Genomic DNA, 18,833 nt, shown 5'->3' on the forward strand with positions numbered 1-18,833 from the left:
GTTCTAGATTATTATTATTTTTTTTGGATGACAAAACTTTTTAGTCAATACAATATGCACTAGGGCACTGGTCAACTTATATATTTTTTGGGGTGGTAGGTTTGAAGACATGTACAGTTAACCAGAGATGGGGACTTTTTATTTGTTGGACTCAAGTTGTCTCAAGTCAATGTTTGGTGGCTTCTGATGTGACTTGGCAAAAGCAAAAGCTTGACACTTGCCTTGGTGATGTGTTATACTCTTTCAACGTGCAATATCTCCATTCTCCTCTAAAGGGGCGTTGAACCCTACGACCCCCCCACAACAGTGCTGGTCCAGAGGCATGAGCCCCAGGGTGTCTCCATCATACTCAGCAGTACTGACTTCTTCCAGAGTGAACAGAACCGCAAAGTGATCCTGGAGCATGTTGACAGCTTCCAGCTCAGGGAAAAGTACATGTTTGCCACCACCGCAAGGGTAAGACAACTTCCATTTCAGTCAGTGTTTTCTGTTTTGTTGTCACATATTCACTGACCTGAACCTTTGTTGTTTGTATAGAGTTGGGCTGCAAAACATCCTCGAGGCACACATTTGCCCAGAAAGAATATACAACAGTACAATCTTAATTAGTAAACAACATGGAATGAGAAGTCCATTTTTTTTGCTTGGCTTCTTTTGTGCAGAGCCAAGGAGAGTTTATCCCAGCAAACATTGGACTCCCACCTGCAAAAAATAAAAATGCTAGTTGTTATTAGTTGTGAATTTCTAAGTAGGGCAGAAATGTAATGTCGACACAGTTGCACGTTGAAGATTACAGAACAAAACAAAGCAGATCGAATAGTAAAGGGAATTAACTTGGATTCTCATTTTTTGGTGGGGGAAAAAAATTGGTTTGTAGAGAAAATAATGTTTCTCTGTAGCCACGGAGCTAATTCTTCATTTTAATGTACACGAATGACTTCCAGTAAATCATGCAACAAGGCAAATGAAAGTATGCACAGTATTTCCTGCTGTTCTTGTTCTACATCTGCACGCATTGCCTAATTGTTTTCATCCCAGCGTTGTTTTTACTTAGCACATCGTGAACTGAAAGTAACAGAACCGCTTCAGAACAAATCAATATTTGTCAGTTGGTAATGTGGAACACATTGCCAGCCTTCAGTGTTTGTGTATTTGAAGACAGTGTGAGGCAGCAGAAAAAAAAACAGATAGTGGAACAGATGGTGAATATGATTTGGATCTCATCTCCTCTCTTGTTTTCCAGGACAGATTTACTGTCAATCTGGTGTGAGCTCAAGCACCCTGTAGCTGTAATGTTTTAGCGGTTGATTGGGGTGAGAGCTCGACTGTGAAGGATTTGTCCAATGTGACAGTAAATATTAGCTGCTGAGCTGGCCAGGCACCTTATGGGATAATGTCTTTAGAAAACATTGAATGAAGATCATTGAAGTATTCAGTTAACTCTTTTTTGTTTTTTCTTCTTCACAAACTTTGCACAATAGTTGTAGGTATGAATATTTTGAATATTTGAACTTTTGAATATTATATTGAATTTTTTGATTATATAGCCTTTATATTCACGCTCAATTACTAGAGCAGGGACTACCAACTTTTTTGAAGAGCTACTTCTTTGGTTTAATACGCAGGGCTTCCAGTGTGATACATACTTGTGAAATAAATTTGTTCAAATGAACTTTATTCTAATATCACTATTTTTTTTAATATGCTGAACTCTTTTCACAATTTTTTTTTTAATATGCTGAATTCTTTTTTTTTTTTCTCATCAGAAATTGATTGGCGTCGAACCGTTATCTGTTCAACTCTGGGTCTCCTACAACCGACAACCAATGAAAGCTGCCCAATTTAGAACCCGACATCCAATCACAGTGAGTCTCTTTTTGTGTGAATGAAAGGAAATGATGCAGTACAAATGATATCCTATGACCTCCTGATCATGAACTTTTCTTCACAATCGGTCCAAATAAGTTTTTTTTCCCTCCCATTAACAGGAGTATTACATCGCGGATGCTTCTGAGGACCAAGTGTTTGTGTGTGTCAACCACTTGAACAATCTGACACACTTGTACATCTCAGACACACAGGGTGTTTCCTTTTCTCTGTCATTGGAGAATGTTCTATATTACAGTCCAGAAGGCTCCAGAAGCAACACGCTCATCAGGTATTCATATTCATTGGCCAATAAATATGTATGTATATAGAAACAAATATCTCAATCCACTTAACAAGAAGCACATGGAAAAATATAGCTCATAGTTTTCCAACCTGTTTTTGTATCATTTGAAACTGTACATTGTATTGATTTGACTTTTTTCAAATCCATAGATATTTTGCTAATGAGCCTTTTGCTGACCTACACCGCGTGGAGGGTCTCAGAGGGGTCTTCATCGCCACACTCGTCAATGGGACTGTCATTGAACGCAACATGCGGTCAGTCATCACGTTCGACAAGGGGGGGACATGGGAGTTGCTTCAGCCACCCACTGCTGACAGTCTGGGAGGGACTGTGGATTGCCAGGTACAACATCCATAATAGTTTACATCCTTAGACTGCACTTGTGTGCATTGAGACAAATGTATTATGACATGAACATTAAATTAAACATTAAAATCTCACTGTTAGATGGAGAAAGTTCGCCTTTCATGAAGCACCATCATTTCACCCTCCTTTCTTGTTTTCCTCTCAGCTCAGTAAAGGTTGCTCGCTCCATCTGGCCCAGCGCTGGAGCCAACTATTAAATTTCCAACTCAGGAGAGTTCCTATTTTATCCAAGGAGTCTGCACCAGGTCTCATCATGGCGACAGGTATAGTCCTTTATATATATATATTATCTTATAATTCTTCAACCATTTTCTCTTTATGCAATACAAATGATTCAGCGGCCCAATACAGGAAACTTGCAATATAAGCCAACCAGTTCAAACGCCTCTCATAGAAAATATTTGCTTCCTGTATTGCTTGAAACAGGAAATGTGGTTTGTACTCCCTCTCAAAGGTGCTTGAGACCTCTTCTTTGGCTTGGCCCTGTTTAAAATGTCATGCACTCAAGAATAAAAATATTATCATGATAGACATTTTTTTGCGGGACTAGTACTCTTCAGAATACAGTAGATTTGATGTTGGTTGCAATTTGAATAATCTTTGCCTCTTTCCATCTGGAAGGATTTTGTTGATGGTGTTTGGTGTCCCCTTCCTCCAGACTGTCCCTCTAATTAAATTCCTACTAATTTGCATGATGATAAAAAGACTGTGCAGAGGAGGGACTGGCATTTTCCGGCACGATTAATTTTATCTTTCTCAAACAGATAGGCTTACACTATTACTGCTAGAGTGCCTACACTAGAGAGGTCACACGCTACGATGACAGACTTACAAAACATTTTGAGTCAACTTCTCATAACGTCCAAAATTATTAATGTTTATTATATTATATCGTTATTTCAAAATGTTTTCTTCAATTTCTTTGTTGTTTACTTGAACAAGTATTTGGTTTCGCAGAGGGAGGTATTGAATAATAACTAGAAAGACCCATTAAAATTACATTGGAGTATTTATCATTGAACTTTTGCCCTTCCCGTTTCTTATTTGAAATAGTATCTACATTCAGATACAGTACAATAATCCATTAGTATAGTTTTCAACCTCGCATGATATGAATTTCCATTAGCCATTTCGTCACACCAGATTTGCGAGAAGTAGCTAAAATGCAATATGAGTAGATTACTTTTGATAAAAGTCATTATTCACTGAGAAACAAAAGCAATATGAGAAACAAAGGCAGTATGTTTATGCTTGCCAGTTTCAACACTCCTGTTGGATTTGGCACAGAGACCTGCTCTGAGGTGTCCCATTGAGTGAATTCAACCAAAAATGAACTGAATAAATCACATCATAGAGTGTGGTCATGCATTGACACAGAAACAACCCAATGTGACCTTGGTAGAGGTCTAAAAATCTTTCTGTAGAACCTGGTAACTCAAAGTATATTTTACAAGTTAACGTAACAATTCAACAAAAAGTAGGTCATGTCACCAAGACATCCTCAAATTGCACTTGGGCCGTGTAACCGGTTAGGCAACTTCAGATGTTGACTACCGTCTAGTGTTTACCAAAGAATTTTGATGATTTAGTCCTTTAATTTAAACGTATTATATATTCCTGATGACTCTTTGCCTAAAGCAAATGCGCTGTGAAATTTTGGTCGATTCTTATCTTTTCTGTCAATTCCTTATTCGAGTCCTCAAATAGGTCGGGCTCAAATACTCATGATAGTTCATCCCACACTCTGTCACGGATGTTTGTATGTTCATAATATGCATGGTTTTGAAATGAAGGAAGAAGCTGGAGCACTAAGCATCCAAATTCAAAACCTAAGATAGAGCATTATAGAGCGGAGCACAATTTGGAAGTGGTTGTTAGTGAGAAAGGAAGCATTAAACCTTCCCGAGGCGTCATCGTGTGTACTCACTCCCCCCTTCTGGCCAAACTGTTGCGTGTGTGTGTGTGTGTGTGTGTGTGTGTGTGTGTAGTTTATGTTTTTTTTTCCTGCTGTTATTACAGGATCTTATGGCAGCAATTTGGCCAACAAACCCAATGTGTATGTGTCAAGCAGCGCAGGAGCCCGCTGGAGGGAGGTTTGTTCAAATCTGACAGTACACTAAAAAAAAAAAAAAAGCATCTTGAACTGCATGCATGAACTCTCTATGGGGTGAAGATGACTAAAAAGTGGGTTTTGTTTTTTGTAAGCAGTTTATTTCACAGCTATTTTAAACAACTAATTTCTAGTTTACAACACAGTAGATGGAGCTTGAAAGCAAACAAAAAAGGTTTGCCTCTTCTTTGTTTTTTATTTACTTGTTTATATTTATTACGGGTCTTACTTTTTAGGCATTGGCAGGTCCTCATTTCTATACATGGGGAGACCATGGTGGTATTCTAATGGCTATTCCACAAGGAGACTCCTGTACTCATCTCAAGTAAGTCCAATTTGTGTGTGTGCGTTATTAGGATGGAGGCAAGATTGATTCATTTTCCTACACATCAGAAAGAAGGGGCTTTGAATTAAAGCCATTCAGAAAACAAGCAACCAACCTCTCTGGGGTTTGAGAACATCAGTTAGTAGGATTGTTTCCTCTGAATCTCCCTCGATGGTTTAATTACGTATATTTGTTCCAAGAGAAACAATAAAAAGCACACAATGGTGGTAGCAATGGGTAAACCACTAACTTGATCAATTTAATGAATTTAATTTCAATTTAATTTGATTACTCTGTAACCTGTTTTCATCTTTATGTATTCTTCAATTGAAATTTTATATTCTACCATTTGGGGATCTGGTGGATGCTGCTGAGTCGAATGCTAAGGAGAGGAAAAAAGGAATTTCCATTCACTTAAAAAAAGATTAAATACAAAGAAAAAAAACAAAAACAATATCACTTTGTGCCTGCAGGTTCAGCACCAATGAGGGCGAGACGTGGACTGAATTTCAATTCTCTGATAGAGAAGTGTATGTTTACCAGTTACTAACGGAGCCTGGGGAAAAAAGCACCATCTTCACCATCTTTGGATCCTACGCCCACCAAAGACATAGTTGGCTCATTCTGCAGGTCAACACCTCTGATGTTTTGGGTAGGTTGCACTGCAAAGGGAAAAGTTTCAACATTTGACGTTCTTAGCAGCATCAGCATACAACACCTATTTTTCATCTCACATTCCTTTCTCACCAGGATTACATATTGTGCCATTTATTGTCAGAATTAAGTTGACTACAAGAATTGTTCCAAATCTTTAACTACGATAGTACTGGTGTCAGAATTATTTATTCCTTGGGGGAAATAAAAGTTAGTGTTTGGGCACTTATCGGGGAAAAGTCATATCACACTGAGGTTTCCTTGATATTTCCTCCCCCTCCTGTAGCAAAACGCCAGAATCAAAATATTAGATATATCAAACATATTGTCTTGATTTGACATTGAGTTTAATTATTGCAATGTTCCAGATGCACTGCCTGTCATAGTAAGAAGAACAATTAAGAAATGGACCACTGCCATTTTCTTTTGTCCAGGTGTTCCATGTTCTGAGGCTGACTACAAGCATTGGTCCCCTTCAGACGATCACGGCAACGAATGTCTTTTGGGCAGGGAGATAACATTTAAAAGACGAACACCACACGCTACATGTTTCAACGGCGAGGACTTCGACCGCCCGGTCACTACGTCAAACTGTTCCTGCTCCCGTCAGGACTATGAATGGTGACGTTTCCACATCAACATACATCCACAGCAAACATGTTTCAGTGTATGAATTCATTATATTTGAAGAATAAGAAGCAAGTCCTCAATTTAGAAGCTTTATAATAACATACTTTGACTAGATGCTGCTTTAATCCTGCAAATACAGATTGACAATGAATGTTTAAACTCAGTGAGTTGATGTGTCAATCCCTCTGACAAAATATTGGCTCTGTTGCTAAAGTTTGTCACAGTTGAATGAGTTAATTTCTCCCCCCAAGTACCATTAGGATCCCACAAATTTCCTTTATTGCAACTGGGACCAAGAACAGTGCCCACTCATTTAAATATTTCATAGACTACAAATGTCTGAGAGAAAATTATTGTTTGGTGAAGTTTACACTTGCTGGCATGGCTGCTATCTAATCGAAATGACTGTTCTTGGTGATCTGATTCATCACTCCTGGAGCTTCCATCACGGCTATAATAATGAGTCAGTTTCAAATTGCATGTTAAAAAGAGGACAGATGATAAGCAAGTTTCGCCTCTTCTTCCTCCTCTTGGCAGTGACTACGGCTTCAAGCTGAGTGAAGACTTGTCCCTGCAAGTGTGCATACCCGATCCAGAGTTTTCTGGTAACCTCCATGCTCCTCCCGTTCCATGTCCTGTTGGCACCACCTACCGCCACAGCAAAGGGTCAGCATTAGTGATCATTTCACATACCCATCTATTTTCTTCGTTTAAAGCTACAGTCAAAAATTTCTTGTTGTTTTTGTTTTTTTAACTATGCAGTTACTTTTCACATTTCACATATTCAATTACTTTTCACATTGAGCTGAAATATAACAATGAAAGAGGAATAAAAACCTAACCCATTTATCTTTACATTGTCATTACTCAACATAGGGCTTCAGTAAAGTTCGAAATCGTGAATATCCACTTCTACTTTGTTAAGAGCACCAACCCTTTGTCAGATGACTGAAAATTCCGTTCTCTGTTCTGCCACAGATACAGAAAGGTACCAGGGGACAGTTGCCGTGGTGGCGATGTGGAAGCCAGACTGGATGGAGAGATGCTACCTTGTCCTGTTGGAGGTAACAGCATCTTTAATTTTATTTTGGATAATGAATTATATTGCCCTGCAACTGCTTGGCAACCAATCAAGGGGATACACTGATCGCTTCATCCCAGTGTTGTCAAGGATAGACTCTAGCTCAGAGGTCCCCAATGGAGTGTGCATGGGCACAAGGACCTCATGAGAAGCCTGCTTGTTCTAAAAATACCTCACCAGTGATAGCGGTTGAGTTGAGCAAGTGCGTCTCAGAACAGAAACACCAAATAAAAAATTTTTCCTCAATGATAGGAATTTTTAGATCATCTGTAGCCAAAATCGATTAGAATTCGATAAATTGAGCAATTAATTGACCCTAATTTGTCTTATTATCCAGTGATAATTCACTCTATCAACTCTTATCATTCATCAATATTTTATGCTCTTACAGAAAGTAACGAGTTCATCCTGTATGCTGTGAGGAACTCTATCCATCGCTATGACCTGGCCACTGGTACAGACCAGGTCCTCCCTCTGATGGGTCTAAAGGAAGCCGTGGCTCTGGACTTTGACTATGATAAGAATTGCCTCTACTGGGCTGACATCTTCCTGGATACCATACAGGTTAGAGTGGCGTCCCTCAGTGACGCAGTTAATTAACAGACATACAATTAGGGTTTAGGATTATCAAGTTCGCTGTGTTTAAAACACGTGAAAAGTGAAAAGAGCACAGCGACTCACTCACAAGGCACATACATTTCATCAAGTTACATTTTTCTTATGTTTTCTCATGCTGTTTTATTTGAAGGAATCTTGGAAAAATTCTTCTGAAGTTCATGGTTAACTGTATCTTCGATTGCAGCGTCTCTGTCTAAATGGAAGCACAGGTCAGGAGATTATAGTAAGGAAAGACCTGCAAAATGTGGAGGCCTTGGCTTTTGACCCCATCAGCAGATTGCTCTACTGGGTTGATGCCGGTGCACAGAGAATTGAGGTAAACGATGTGTATAGAAATTTCTACATTATAAGGTTGTATAATGTTTATTTGAAAATGAGAAATTGTTGTGGTAAAGGAAAAAAAAAGTGCACAAACTCAAAAAATACAAATACTGACTGCATGTAAACATAGTGACTCACTCAGCCATATAAAAAAAATGAAATGCTGTTTTCTGTATGTTTAAGGTTTCCAATCCTGATGGGGATTTCCGTACCACCCTCCTTAACTCCTCCATCCTGGAACATCCACGAGCTCTTATTCTCCTGCCTGAAGCGGGGTAAACATCTTACGTCACACACACAAACACACTAGCGAGGTGCCTCTTTATTTCTAAGGCCAAAATCAGTACAGTATCTGAAACAACACCAAAATGGAAAACAGCTAGTGTTTGCGTTAGGCTTCGTTTATTATAATTCATTGAATTCTTCTGTGATTTTGACGCCGATTGGGTTGTTACTAACATAAGACATTCAGCCACGATACAAGCCACATGCCAATATATAATCGGGGCTTCAATACGTTTGTAACAATGGGGGCCTGCTTGCTGCATGATATTTAATTCATTTTGTATCATCTCACAGTTTGATGTTCTGGACTGACTGGGGAGACAGAGCAGCAGGGATTTACCGTGGTGCAATGGATGGAACAAATGTGTCCTCAATTGCATCAGAGGGCGTCCGCTGGCCCAACGGAATTACAGCTGATGATCACTGGCTGTACTGGACCGAGGCCTTCAGCGACCGCATCGAGAGGGCTGACTTCAATGGAGCCCAACGACATATTCTCTTTGAGGAGTTGCCCCACCCATATGCCATCGCTGTCTTCAAGGTGAGTACTTTTTCTATTTTAGTTTCATTATTTTGAAATGAATGTTTTGCTTTGAGAATATTTTCACAAACTTGCTTGCAGAATGACTTGTATTGGGACGACTGGTCCAGAATGGGCATCTTTAAAGCTCCGAAAACTGGTGCCCAGAGTAATGAGCTAATTGTTGGCCGACTGACTGGTGTCATGGACCTCAAGATTTTTTATAAAGGCAAGAACGGAGGTGAGATACATGTTTGTCTAACACACGTATACAGTGCTTTAATTGAAAAAAAAAAAAAACTGCCCTTATTCTACTGTTTCCAGATAAATTAGCAGATCATTTAGTTCCTCAATAGATAAATAATAGCTCTCAAATACAAATATGAACATAAACAGGAAAGTCACATTTGTTTCAGGCTCATTTTTCGAATGCTGCTGCAATAAAAGTTTGCTGCTGAACTCTTTTCTCTTACCGAACAAAACATACTTTATTTTATAGTGCTAATTTTCAAATGCTGCTTCAATAACAGCTTGCAGCTGAGATCTTCCCTCTTTACCGAACAAAATAAAAATACTTGATTATTACTAAACAAATAAAATTAGCACCACTTGTCGTACGAGGTCTCGCCCCATCCTTGATAATAGTATGTCCTGTAGAATCTACTGAATTGTCATCACCACCTAAAATATCTCTTGAAATATTATGTACCAGGTCACAATGCCTGTGCAGACCAGCCATGCACACTATTGTGTCTACCTCAGCCTGGCTCTAGACACACCTGCATTTGCCCAGAAGACACACCAACTACCACCTTGCCTGATGGACAGCTGCAATGTCAATGCCCCACAGGATACCAGCTTCATAACAAAACTTGCGTTAAAACTGGTGAGACTGCGTTATATGGAAAAACACCATGTGCTACAATCGGTCCGATTATGTCTCCATTAGAAATGATTGACCAATTGCATGTGGATGTGCCTGTCTTTGTCAGAACTAAGCTGTTCCGCCAATCAGTATCGCTGCTCAAATGGCCGTTGTATTAGTAATATCTGGAAATGTGACAGTGACGACGACTGCGGGGACATGAGTGATGAACAGGAGTGTCGTAAGTACACGCTTTCTATCCGTCCGTCCAGCATTCATCCATTCGTCCATCCATTGATTAAAATAGCTTGTCCTCATCAGAGTATAACAATTTAAACTGTTCAATGAATCTACCATGCATGTATTTGGAATGTAGAAGGAAACCAGTGCCCTGAGAAAATCCATGCAAGCACAGAGAACATGCAAAAACTCCACATAGAATGTCTAGAGCCTGGATTCAAACCCAGGTGGACATATAAACTGGTTGTCCGCCATTTTGCCCTGTAATAGTTGTTAAATTATGATGAAGACGTTTGCTGCTGTCTAGCATGGTTTGGCTTTGACAGGGTTTTTATGAGAGTGCTACTCTAGTTACTTCTGTCCTTGCGTGGCCTGTTGGACATTCGATGTAATTGGCTGTAAAAATGTCATGGAGCCCAATCATCCATAAAAAGGGTTTGATGGAATGGTGGTAATGTGTGCTCGTATTTACTACCTTGGAGAAGTCTACTGTAAAAATCTGTGGAGTGCTTTTTGTTTGCGTTTTACTCAACCCAGCGAAGTGGTTATGCTTTTCCTGCTTATGGACTGAAGCTGCGAGCTGCTGCCTTTGACCTGAATTTACAAATCCACCAAATTAGTAATTGTCACAATAACGGGAGTCCCCGAGGCACAAAAACAACGGTTCGTAAGATGAATACATGAATTGGAACACATGAAATTTCAATCTATAATTAAGCGTCATTTATTTGAGTCTTTTAGTTTGGAACAAAATCTGTTTATCAGTGGCCGTTAATTAAGGTGATTTATTATTCGCACATCTGTCTTTTTTTCTTTTCATCTCCATCGAGTGTTATCTTCCAAAAAAAAGTGTGCATCCCTCAAACTGCCCGTATCTCTTCAGCAACTACAACTTGTGACCCAATCAACCAATTCCGCTGCGTCCTCTCCGGTTCATGCATTCCCTTGGCTTTCCAATGTGACCACGAAGATGACTGTGGAGACAATAGCGATGAAGAAAATTGTGGTAAGTCTTAACCTTTATATCCCTGTACTGTAGATTTTAATGCAATGTTTCAAAGCTGGGGTAATTGTTTTTAGCAATAAAAAAATAGAGGATTGCGCTTAATTAACGCTTGGTGTCACTGTCTCTAAAAATAAATTCCAAATGAAAAAATCTTGTGGTGTATTCGGATCTGTTAATTAGTAGAGCATAAAGTTCAAAGCAAAAATGGTGAAGCAGCATTTAGCTATTATGCTGCACACAAAAGGAATATGCTGTCAACAGTAGTGACGTTATCCTTAAGTGTGTATTGTTTTTAAGTCCATGATGATTGTTTTGGCTCATAGATTCTCACGTGTGTGGTACTGGCGAGTTTACATGTGCACGGGGTGTTTGCATTCGTGACGCCTGGCGTTGTGATGGAGACAATGACTGCAGAGACTGGTCAGATGAGGCGAACTGCACAGGTAATGTTTTTTTTTTTTTTAATAATTCACTGATAAGATTCCTCTGATTAAAGCACTTCTAATAATTATATTGCTTTGGCTTAGTCATAATCTTTACCAGTTTGTTTATTATACTCGTACAATTGTCTAAAATGATATCCTTAAAGCTTTCCTCACTATTTTCTCAAATTGTTGTTTCTTTCTAGCTGCCCAACATACATGTGAATCCAGTAGTTTCCAGTGTCATACGGGCCACTGCATACCACAGCGCTGGACGTGCGACGGTGACAATGACTGCCAGGATAGCTCAGATGAAGACCCTCATTACTGTGGTAAGATAAAACATTTACTAACACTAATGTACATAACAGAACACTTTATGTTGCCTAATATCTGTTGCATCACTTAAGATAGGCCACACTTGTTGGATTGTTAACATCTGTATTTTGGTTTATATGCACAAGGTAATGTGAAAACAATTCTACCAGTTGCTGAACCTTACCATTAATGCATAAACATGACTAAATATGTTATTATATATTACCAATTACTATTATTTTGTTCCAAAAGCTCTAATGGTAGACAATTTCAGATACTCTCTGGACAAGTTGCAGGACAAGACAGGATAATGAAACTATATTTGTGCATCATCGCCACAATCATGAAGAAGATTATTATTATTTTCAGTCATATTTACTATTTCATTTTCCAGAGGGAAACAAATGCAAAGGCTTCCTCTGCGCCAATGACACATGCTTGCCAATCACTTCCCACTGTAATGGCGTGAAAGAGTGTCCAGATGGTGCTGATGAGGAATTCTGTGGTGAGCATGGTTAATTGAAATGATTGCAAATTGTGTCGGTTCCACGCATACACATTTGTTAAGCACATTGCACCTTTTTTTGTTTGTTCACCCACAGACCCCTTGTGTACTCGCTACATGGAGTTTGTATGCAAGAACCGAGCCCAGTGTCTCTTTCAGTCCATGGTATGTGATGGTGTCAAACACTGTGAAGATGGGTCTGATGAAGATCCAGATTATGCCAAATGTGGTAAGAAATCTTACATCTGCCTGTTTACCAATTTATTTTTCCATGTATTACCTTGGGAAGAGGTATGAAAAGGAATAGATAAATATCTTTATGTTGAAATGAGTGCACAATCCTGACATACTGATGTGTCCATCAAATGTGGATTTGTGAATGGTTGATAGAAATGAATAAGCAGTATGTTGTGCTTACCTGTAACTATTCAACCTACCGACACCCATTTTGCTTGTTTTGTCAGCCACTCCATCAGAGTTCGGAAAAGTATGTGATGCATACACCTTCCAGTGTGCCAACGGAGTGTGTGTGAGCCTGGACTGGAAATGTGATGGCATGGATGACTGTGGTGACTACTCTGATGAAGCCAACTGTGGTGAGAAGGATTATTCTGGTGTATGAGAACACAGTATACAGAGATGATAACTGGACTAGCTTCGTATTAAGTGGTTTGTTTTGAGTAGCACAAAACTCACATTGGCTGTTTCCTTATATGTTGCAGCTGCTCCCACTGAGGTACCTGGTTGCTCGAGGTACTTCCAGTTTGAGTGTAAAAGTGGACGCTGTATCCCAACATGGTGGAAGTGTGATGATGAAAACGATTGTGGGGACTGGTCTGATGAATCTGAGTGCACAGGTACATGCGTCACCATTTATATTCCACAATATTACAAAATCTTTAAAGTCATAGGTGAACTGGCTCTAAAATATTTTGTCTTTTTTTTTTTTTATTTGACTATTTTTACTTTTTTTTGTACTGTAAATATTCTATTTAAATTAAATATACAATTGGTTGCTGACATTCTTAAAATTGACATTTTTAACAGATTTAAACTGCTAGCATTGATTATTTATTTTGTTTCCATTCAAGCATCCCAGTGGATGGATTTATCAAACATCAACATCCAATCAGCATAATTTAAACACAACTAACTTCCACCCACCAGGTGAAGCAGTTCCTCACACCGTCTCCCCTGGTCCATTGACCTGCGCCCCCAACCGCTTCCACTGTGGCACCGGAGCTTGTATCATCAACAGTTGGGTTTGTGACGGCTATGCAGACTGTCCAGATGGCAGTGATGAGCTTGGATGTCCCACAGGTACTTGGTTCCATAACGTGTTTGCATATCACGTGTATTTATTCTCTGTAAATCATTGATAATAATATGCAACGATGTATTTTTTTTTTTCTATTCTTCTATGTGCAGTTAATGACACTGTGACGCAGATGCCAATTTCCACCCAAGCGCCCTCCTCCCATGGGCGATGTAGTCAAGATCAGTTTCGTTGTCGCCATTCACATGTCTGCATCCCCGACTGGCAGCGTTGCGACGGCAAGATTCACTGTCGGGATGCGTCTGACGAAGCCAATTGTCGTGAGTCTCTCTGTATCCACTCAGAGTCAAGGCTTTCTTCAAGACCAACCTCAGCCAGTCAATAACAAAATGATATTATAGTCACTGAGGAGACTCGGGGAAGGCCTGAAATATTTTGTTGTCCCTCGGGTACCATAAGAGAAAATAATTGCACTGCAGTAAGGGGTGGCTTTAAGATGACACACTCGGGGCTCTGCAATATGGACAAAATTTCATATTCTTGACAGCTATCTCAATAATGCAATATTACTATGGGTTCTAAGATACTATTGCAAATTCTGCGTAACTTTACAGATATTCGTGCATGATAGCATTTCTGTTTCTCCGAAAAGCCTGTAAATAAATGTATGGGCCTGCTTTTGTTTGAAAATGGTGGCAATCAGAAGAATGAGGAACGCTATCACTCTTTTCACAGCCACCCGCGGGCCATTGCTGTGTGTAAACGGGACCCGCTGCGCTGATGGTGAAGCCTGTGTGCTGGACGAAGAGCGATGTGATGGCTTTTTAGATTGTTCTGACCACAGCGATGAGGACAACTGCACCTGTAAGTTCATGCTGAAAGTCTGTACAGCATATGTGAAAGGATTACAATTGTGTTTTTTGATATTTGTATCACTGTCTTTGAAAAGAATATCAAAATTAATGCCAAGTTAGTAGATGCGGAGCAAAGTGCAATATATTTGCAAGTAGGATGTTGACAGTAGAACACAGTCAGTTGTACACATTGTATTGAAATTCAAATAGCAGCTGATGTGGACTCTATTTTCTTCTAGCTGATACTCTGGCCTTTAAAGTCCAGAACCTTCAGTGGAATCCAGACTTCTTGGGGGCCATCACTCTCACATGGTCTCATCCTAAAAAGCTTCCCCTGGACTCCTGCTACTACCTCATCTACTACAGGTATTTAGCATTTACCCACACCCAGCCTTGATGTTTTTCTTTTAATGCAAGTGTAAATGCGTCTAGCAAATGTATAAATATTTGAGATATTTTCTCTTTTGTTATTATTATTTTTTATTATTGAGTCTTTGTATATGACCAACAGATATGGTAGGTACTTGTATTTTAGTTTGTCTTTGCAGCAGCATGAATATCATAACTAGGAAGTCGTGACTATCTCTACCATGTTTATGTGTGTGTTAGGCTTATAGGCACCCAACAGTGGACCATCATGGACACTCACAGTAACAAGATGAGCTACAAACTTACTGTTCTGAGACCAGACACCACCTATCAAGTCAAGGTTCTCACACAGTGTCTCAGCAAGCTTCACAAGACCAATGAAATGATTACCATCAGAACGCCAGAAGGATGTGAGTCTTAGTAAAAACATTTTTATGATCTGACCTACCTTATGCTGAGGCTCAATGTATTGTAGAAAGCAGAATGTGTCATTTTTCAATGTTACGCTTGTTTAATTTTTAAGTCATGATACTTTATTTATAAAATGTATGTTCTCTGCAGTGCCTGAAGCTCCCAGGAACCTGCAGCTGTCTTGTGATAATAGTAAGGATGGTACAGTTGATGTTTCCTGGAGTCCCCCTGACAAAGGAAACGGCCTCGTTCGAGAGTATATCGTACGTTTTTTCCCACTCTTCTCACAGCCTGCAGCTCTCTTTGCATTTTAAAAATGAAATTGATTAAACATGAATGTAGGGTTTAGCCAATTGTCCGTTGTACTCATCCGCTCTCACAGCCCGCAGCTTGCTATTCTTTATTTCACATTTTCAAAGTCAGATTTATTAAGTGTGACAAATAGTTAGAAGCAAAGGTGGGAGGTACTCGTAACAGCTTAAACAGGCGTGTATATGCCCCTCAGGTTGAGTACAGTGAACAAATAGCTATGGAGTGGACATCACAGAGAAGTACCACAACAAGCACAGAGGTGAAGGAGCTGCAGCCAGATATGCGGTACAAGTTCAGAGTAAGCCAAACACACACACACACACACACACACACACACACACACACACACACACACACACACACACACACACACACACACACACACACACACACACACACACACACACACACACACACACACACACACACACACACACACACACACACACTCCCATATCCATCCATCCATCCATCCATCCATCCATCCATCCATCCATCCATCCATCCATCCATCCATCCATCCATCCATTTTCAACACCGCTCAATGAAATTGAAACAAAACAAAATATGGAAAAAGTGAAGTGCTCATAAATACTGTCCAGTTGCACTGCACACAATGTCATGACATTGTTTTTTCCAGGTGGCAGCTGTGACCAGCCGAGGTTTAGGAAACTGGACTGAAATTAAATCTATTACTCCCTTGAAAGGTGAGATTGTTTGTAAACGCTCCATACTGCCAACTTCTGCTAATGTGGACATATCGACAGTTGCGTTATCCTGAGTTTTGCATTTGCTTTGGTGCAGCTCTACCTCCTCCTTCTGTGATTGTCGACAGCATCACTGCGGAGTCCATGAGCCTCTCATTCAGCCTTAATTCCCAATATGAAGTAGGTGCAGCATGTGCTGTGACATTTTTTTTTTTTTGTACCTACAATAACTAATGCGCGTGTACATGTGTTTAAGGTGGAACAGTACATCGTGATTCTGTCCTGGCAGTTTGACTCGCACATGAAGGAGAGCAAAAACTATACCGTCAAGCAGAAGATCCTCAGAGGTACACTATGGCAGGATTTCTTTATTGAGTGAAGGCTTATTATTTATAATATTAAATTCTCAAGGCACCCCACCCAAAAAAAGTCACAAAAATGTTTATCTGGCTCACAATTTTGACAACATTTATTTTATAGATACCAAGCACAGTCGAGCTCTTTTTTTCTAATCATTAAAATCCTGCACTTTTTCTGGGCAGGTTATTTCTGAGACTCGGATGAGACACTGCTTAAATAATTATTGTTTTCTGTCCAACTTCAGCGATGAACCTGACGGCAGGGACGATGTATGAGGTGGCTGTGTGGGCTCAGACCAGAATAGGAGACAGTGCAACAGCTTTGTCTCATCATCAAACTCCTGGCATCCAGCCAGACCAGCCCCTCCTCAAAGCCCGAGCCCTCAACCAAACTGCCGTGGACTGCAGCTGGACCATCACCAATGCTGCACAGGTGCACAACATGTCTACCAGTTCTCTCTCAATAATAGAGCGACGCCTTCCTCCTCATCTGAACCACCATGAAAGGGACAACAATAAAAAGATAACAATGACAAATTATAATGAAAAAACTTTCAAATATAACAAGTCTGAGCTGCTTTTCACTGTTAAATGTCTCATCGTCAAATTACCAACTTTTGGATTCAAAATTTCATGATGGTGTTGACGTGTATGTTTATTTGTAGGTGTACGGTGTGTTTTATGCTACATCCTTCCTGGAGTTGTACCATAGTCCTCATCAAATCCGGACCACTCTTACCAATCTGACGGTCACTGTGGACAGTGGTGAACAATATCTTTTTCTGGTGAGTCTTTTCTTCCTTTTTGCCATTATCACTTGCATTCTTGAAAAAAATGATAAAAAGATTCAAATGTACCCCACATAGTCTTTGTTAGGCTGAGAAAGGCCGAGTCATCTCATCTCAGCATTTTGATTTGTTTCGGCTTTAGGTACGGGCTGTCTCTCCCTACTTGGGTCCTCCATCTGAGCATGTTGTGGTCAAAATGATTCCCAATGAACGGCTACCACCCAGGAATCTCCATCGTGTGAATATAGACGAGACAGAGGTCACACTTAAGTGGCAGCCACCATATGATACACCAAACACTTCTCTGGTACAACTTCGATATGATCGCACGCACCTGAAACCTAAGAGAAATATTATTTCATCTCACGTTTCTGGTCTTTCCGTTTAGACATATGCAATCCATGTATGGGATGCCATCCGTAAGGTGGAGCGGGACTACAAAGTAGCTTCCCAGAACAACACAGTGGAGTACCAGTTGAAAGGCCTGGAGCCCGGAGGACGTTACAGCATCTCAGTCCGTCTCCGCAACATGAGCAAGGAAGCCAGCTTCACTCTCAGCACTGGTAGGAAGCAACCTCATGTTGATTTGTTGGAACATCTAATACATGAATACTCACGGTCTGATGTGTGCATGGACAATTGGCATCTCTTCGCCCATGGATGCCATGTGAATCACTTGTAATGATTAAACCGTTGGAGATACATATAAAAAAATCTGTAGTTCAGCAGCCATCACTCATACAATAATACAGTATGCAGATGTTATGTTCTTTTTAATTCTAAAAATATAGTTTTGTTTTGTCTACTGTATTTGTGTTTGTTTTGGTTGATATTTCTTAGAAATCAATTTTCTTTCTGCTGCAGTTCCACTTCCAGCTCCTGAGGCCTTGAAGATACTGACTGAGAATGACCACGTATTCTTGCTCTGGAAGAGCTTAGCGGTCAAAGAGAAGAATTTCAACGAGAGCAGAGTGAGAGAGCAGCTATTCGGGAATCCTTGCTATGAAAGTAGCCGGCTCTTATTCTCTAGAGCGTTATTTTTAACGCTAATTGTTTCCAGGGGTATGAGGTGCACGTGTACGACAGTTTGACCAACAAGACAAGCTTCCTGGGAAACACTCTGGAGACTTACTTCCGCATCAGCAGCCTGCAGATTGGACACAACTACACGTTCTATGTCCAAGCGCGCTGCTTGCTCAACAGCCAACTGTGTGGCGAGCCCGCAGTCTTGCTGTATAATCAACCTAGAGCAGGTATTAGGGAACACGCTAATCATTTTCACTCCTCCAGAAAGGTTTTGGATTCTTTATTGGTAAAA

General features: G+C 40.0%; 1 protein-coding gene across 1 annotated transcript in view; it reads left to right on the top strand.

Annotated features, from left to right (window-relative positions):
* Window positions 1-18,833, top strand: part of sorl1 (sortilin-related receptor, L(DLR class) A repeats containing) — a 31,207-nt gene that overhangs the window by 9,615 nt on the left and 2,759 nt on the right. The window contains exons 6-46 of the mRNA XM_085915751.1: window positions 276-456; window positions 1,767-1,865; window positions 1,989-2,158; window positions 2,323-2,515; window positions 2,685-2,802; window positions 4,559-4,632; window positions 4,886-4,974; window positions 5,448-5,626; window positions 6,063-6,249; window positions 6,796-6,924; window positions 7,237-7,322; window positions 7,731-7,903; window positions 8,142-8,273; window positions 8,462-8,553; window positions 8,858-9,104; window positions 9,186-9,324; window positions 9,796-9,969; window positions 10,076-10,189; window positions 11,072-11,194; window positions 11,518-11,637; window positions 11,823-11,948; window positions 12,329-12,439; window positions 12,537-12,668; window positions 12,904-13,035; window positions 13,162-13,296; window positions 13,607-13,759; window positions 13,868-14,035; window positions 14,451-14,579; window positions 14,809-14,935; window positions 15,179-15,348; window positions 15,500-15,612; window positions 15,855-15,959; window positions 16,302-16,368; window positions 16,466-16,548; window positions 16,625-16,715; window positions 16,973-17,160; window positions 17,393-17,512; window positions 17,658-17,822; window positions 17,904-18,078; window positions 18,380-18,486; window positions 18,576-18,768. Of these exons, the coding sequence (XP_085771877.1) occupies window positions 276-456; window positions 1,767-1,865; window positions 1,989-2,158; window positions 2,323-2,515; window positions 2,685-2,802; window positions 4,559-4,632; window positions 4,886-4,974; window positions 5,448-5,626; window positions 6,063-6,249; window positions 6,796-6,924; window positions 7,237-7,322; window positions 7,731-7,903; window positions 8,142-8,273; window positions 8,462-8,553; window positions 8,858-9,104; window positions 9,186-9,324; window positions 9,796-9,969; window positions 10,076-10,189; window positions 11,072-11,194; window positions 11,518-11,637; window positions 11,823-11,948; window positions 12,329-12,439; window positions 12,537-12,668; window positions 12,904-13,035; window positions 13,162-13,296; window positions 13,607-13,759; window positions 13,868-14,035; window positions 14,451-14,579; window positions 14,809-14,935; window positions 15,179-15,348; window positions 15,500-15,612; window positions 15,855-15,959; window positions 16,302-16,368; window positions 16,466-16,548; window positions 16,625-16,715; window positions 16,973-17,160; window positions 17,393-17,512; window positions 17,658-17,822; window positions 17,904-18,078; window positions 18,380-18,486; window positions 18,576-18,768 (5,609 nt within the window). The remainder of the gene's footprint in view (window positions 1-275; window positions 457-1,766; window positions 1,866-1,988; window positions 2,159-2,322; window positions 2,516-2,684; window positions 2,803-4,558; window positions 4,633-4,885; window positions 4,975-5,447; window positions 5,627-6,062; window positions 6,250-6,795; window positions 6,925-7,236; window positions 7,323-7,730; window positions 7,904-8,141; window positions 8,274-8,461; window positions 8,554-8,857; window positions 9,105-9,185; window positions 9,325-9,795; window positions 9,970-10,075; window positions 10,190-11,071; window positions 11,195-11,517; window positions 11,638-11,822; window positions 11,949-12,328; window positions 12,440-12,536; window positions 12,669-12,903; window positions 13,036-13,161; window positions 13,297-13,606; window positions 13,760-13,867; window positions 14,036-14,450; window positions 14,580-14,808; window positions 14,936-15,178; window positions 15,349-15,499; window positions 15,613-15,854; window positions 15,960-16,301; window positions 16,369-16,465; window positions 16,549-16,624; window positions 16,716-16,972; window positions 17,161-17,392; window positions 17,513-17,657; window positions 17,823-17,903; window positions 18,079-18,379; window positions 18,487-18,575; window positions 18,769-18,833) is intronic.

The sequence above is a fragment of the Syngnathus leptorhynchus genome, chromosome 7, assembly GCF_054491065.1.
Source record: "Syngnathus leptorhynchus isolate UIUO chromosome 7, UIUO_Slep, whole genome shotgun sequence".
NCBI lineage: Eukaryota > Metazoa > Chordata > Actinopteri > Syngnathiformes > Syngnathidae > Syngnathus > Syngnathus leptorhynchus.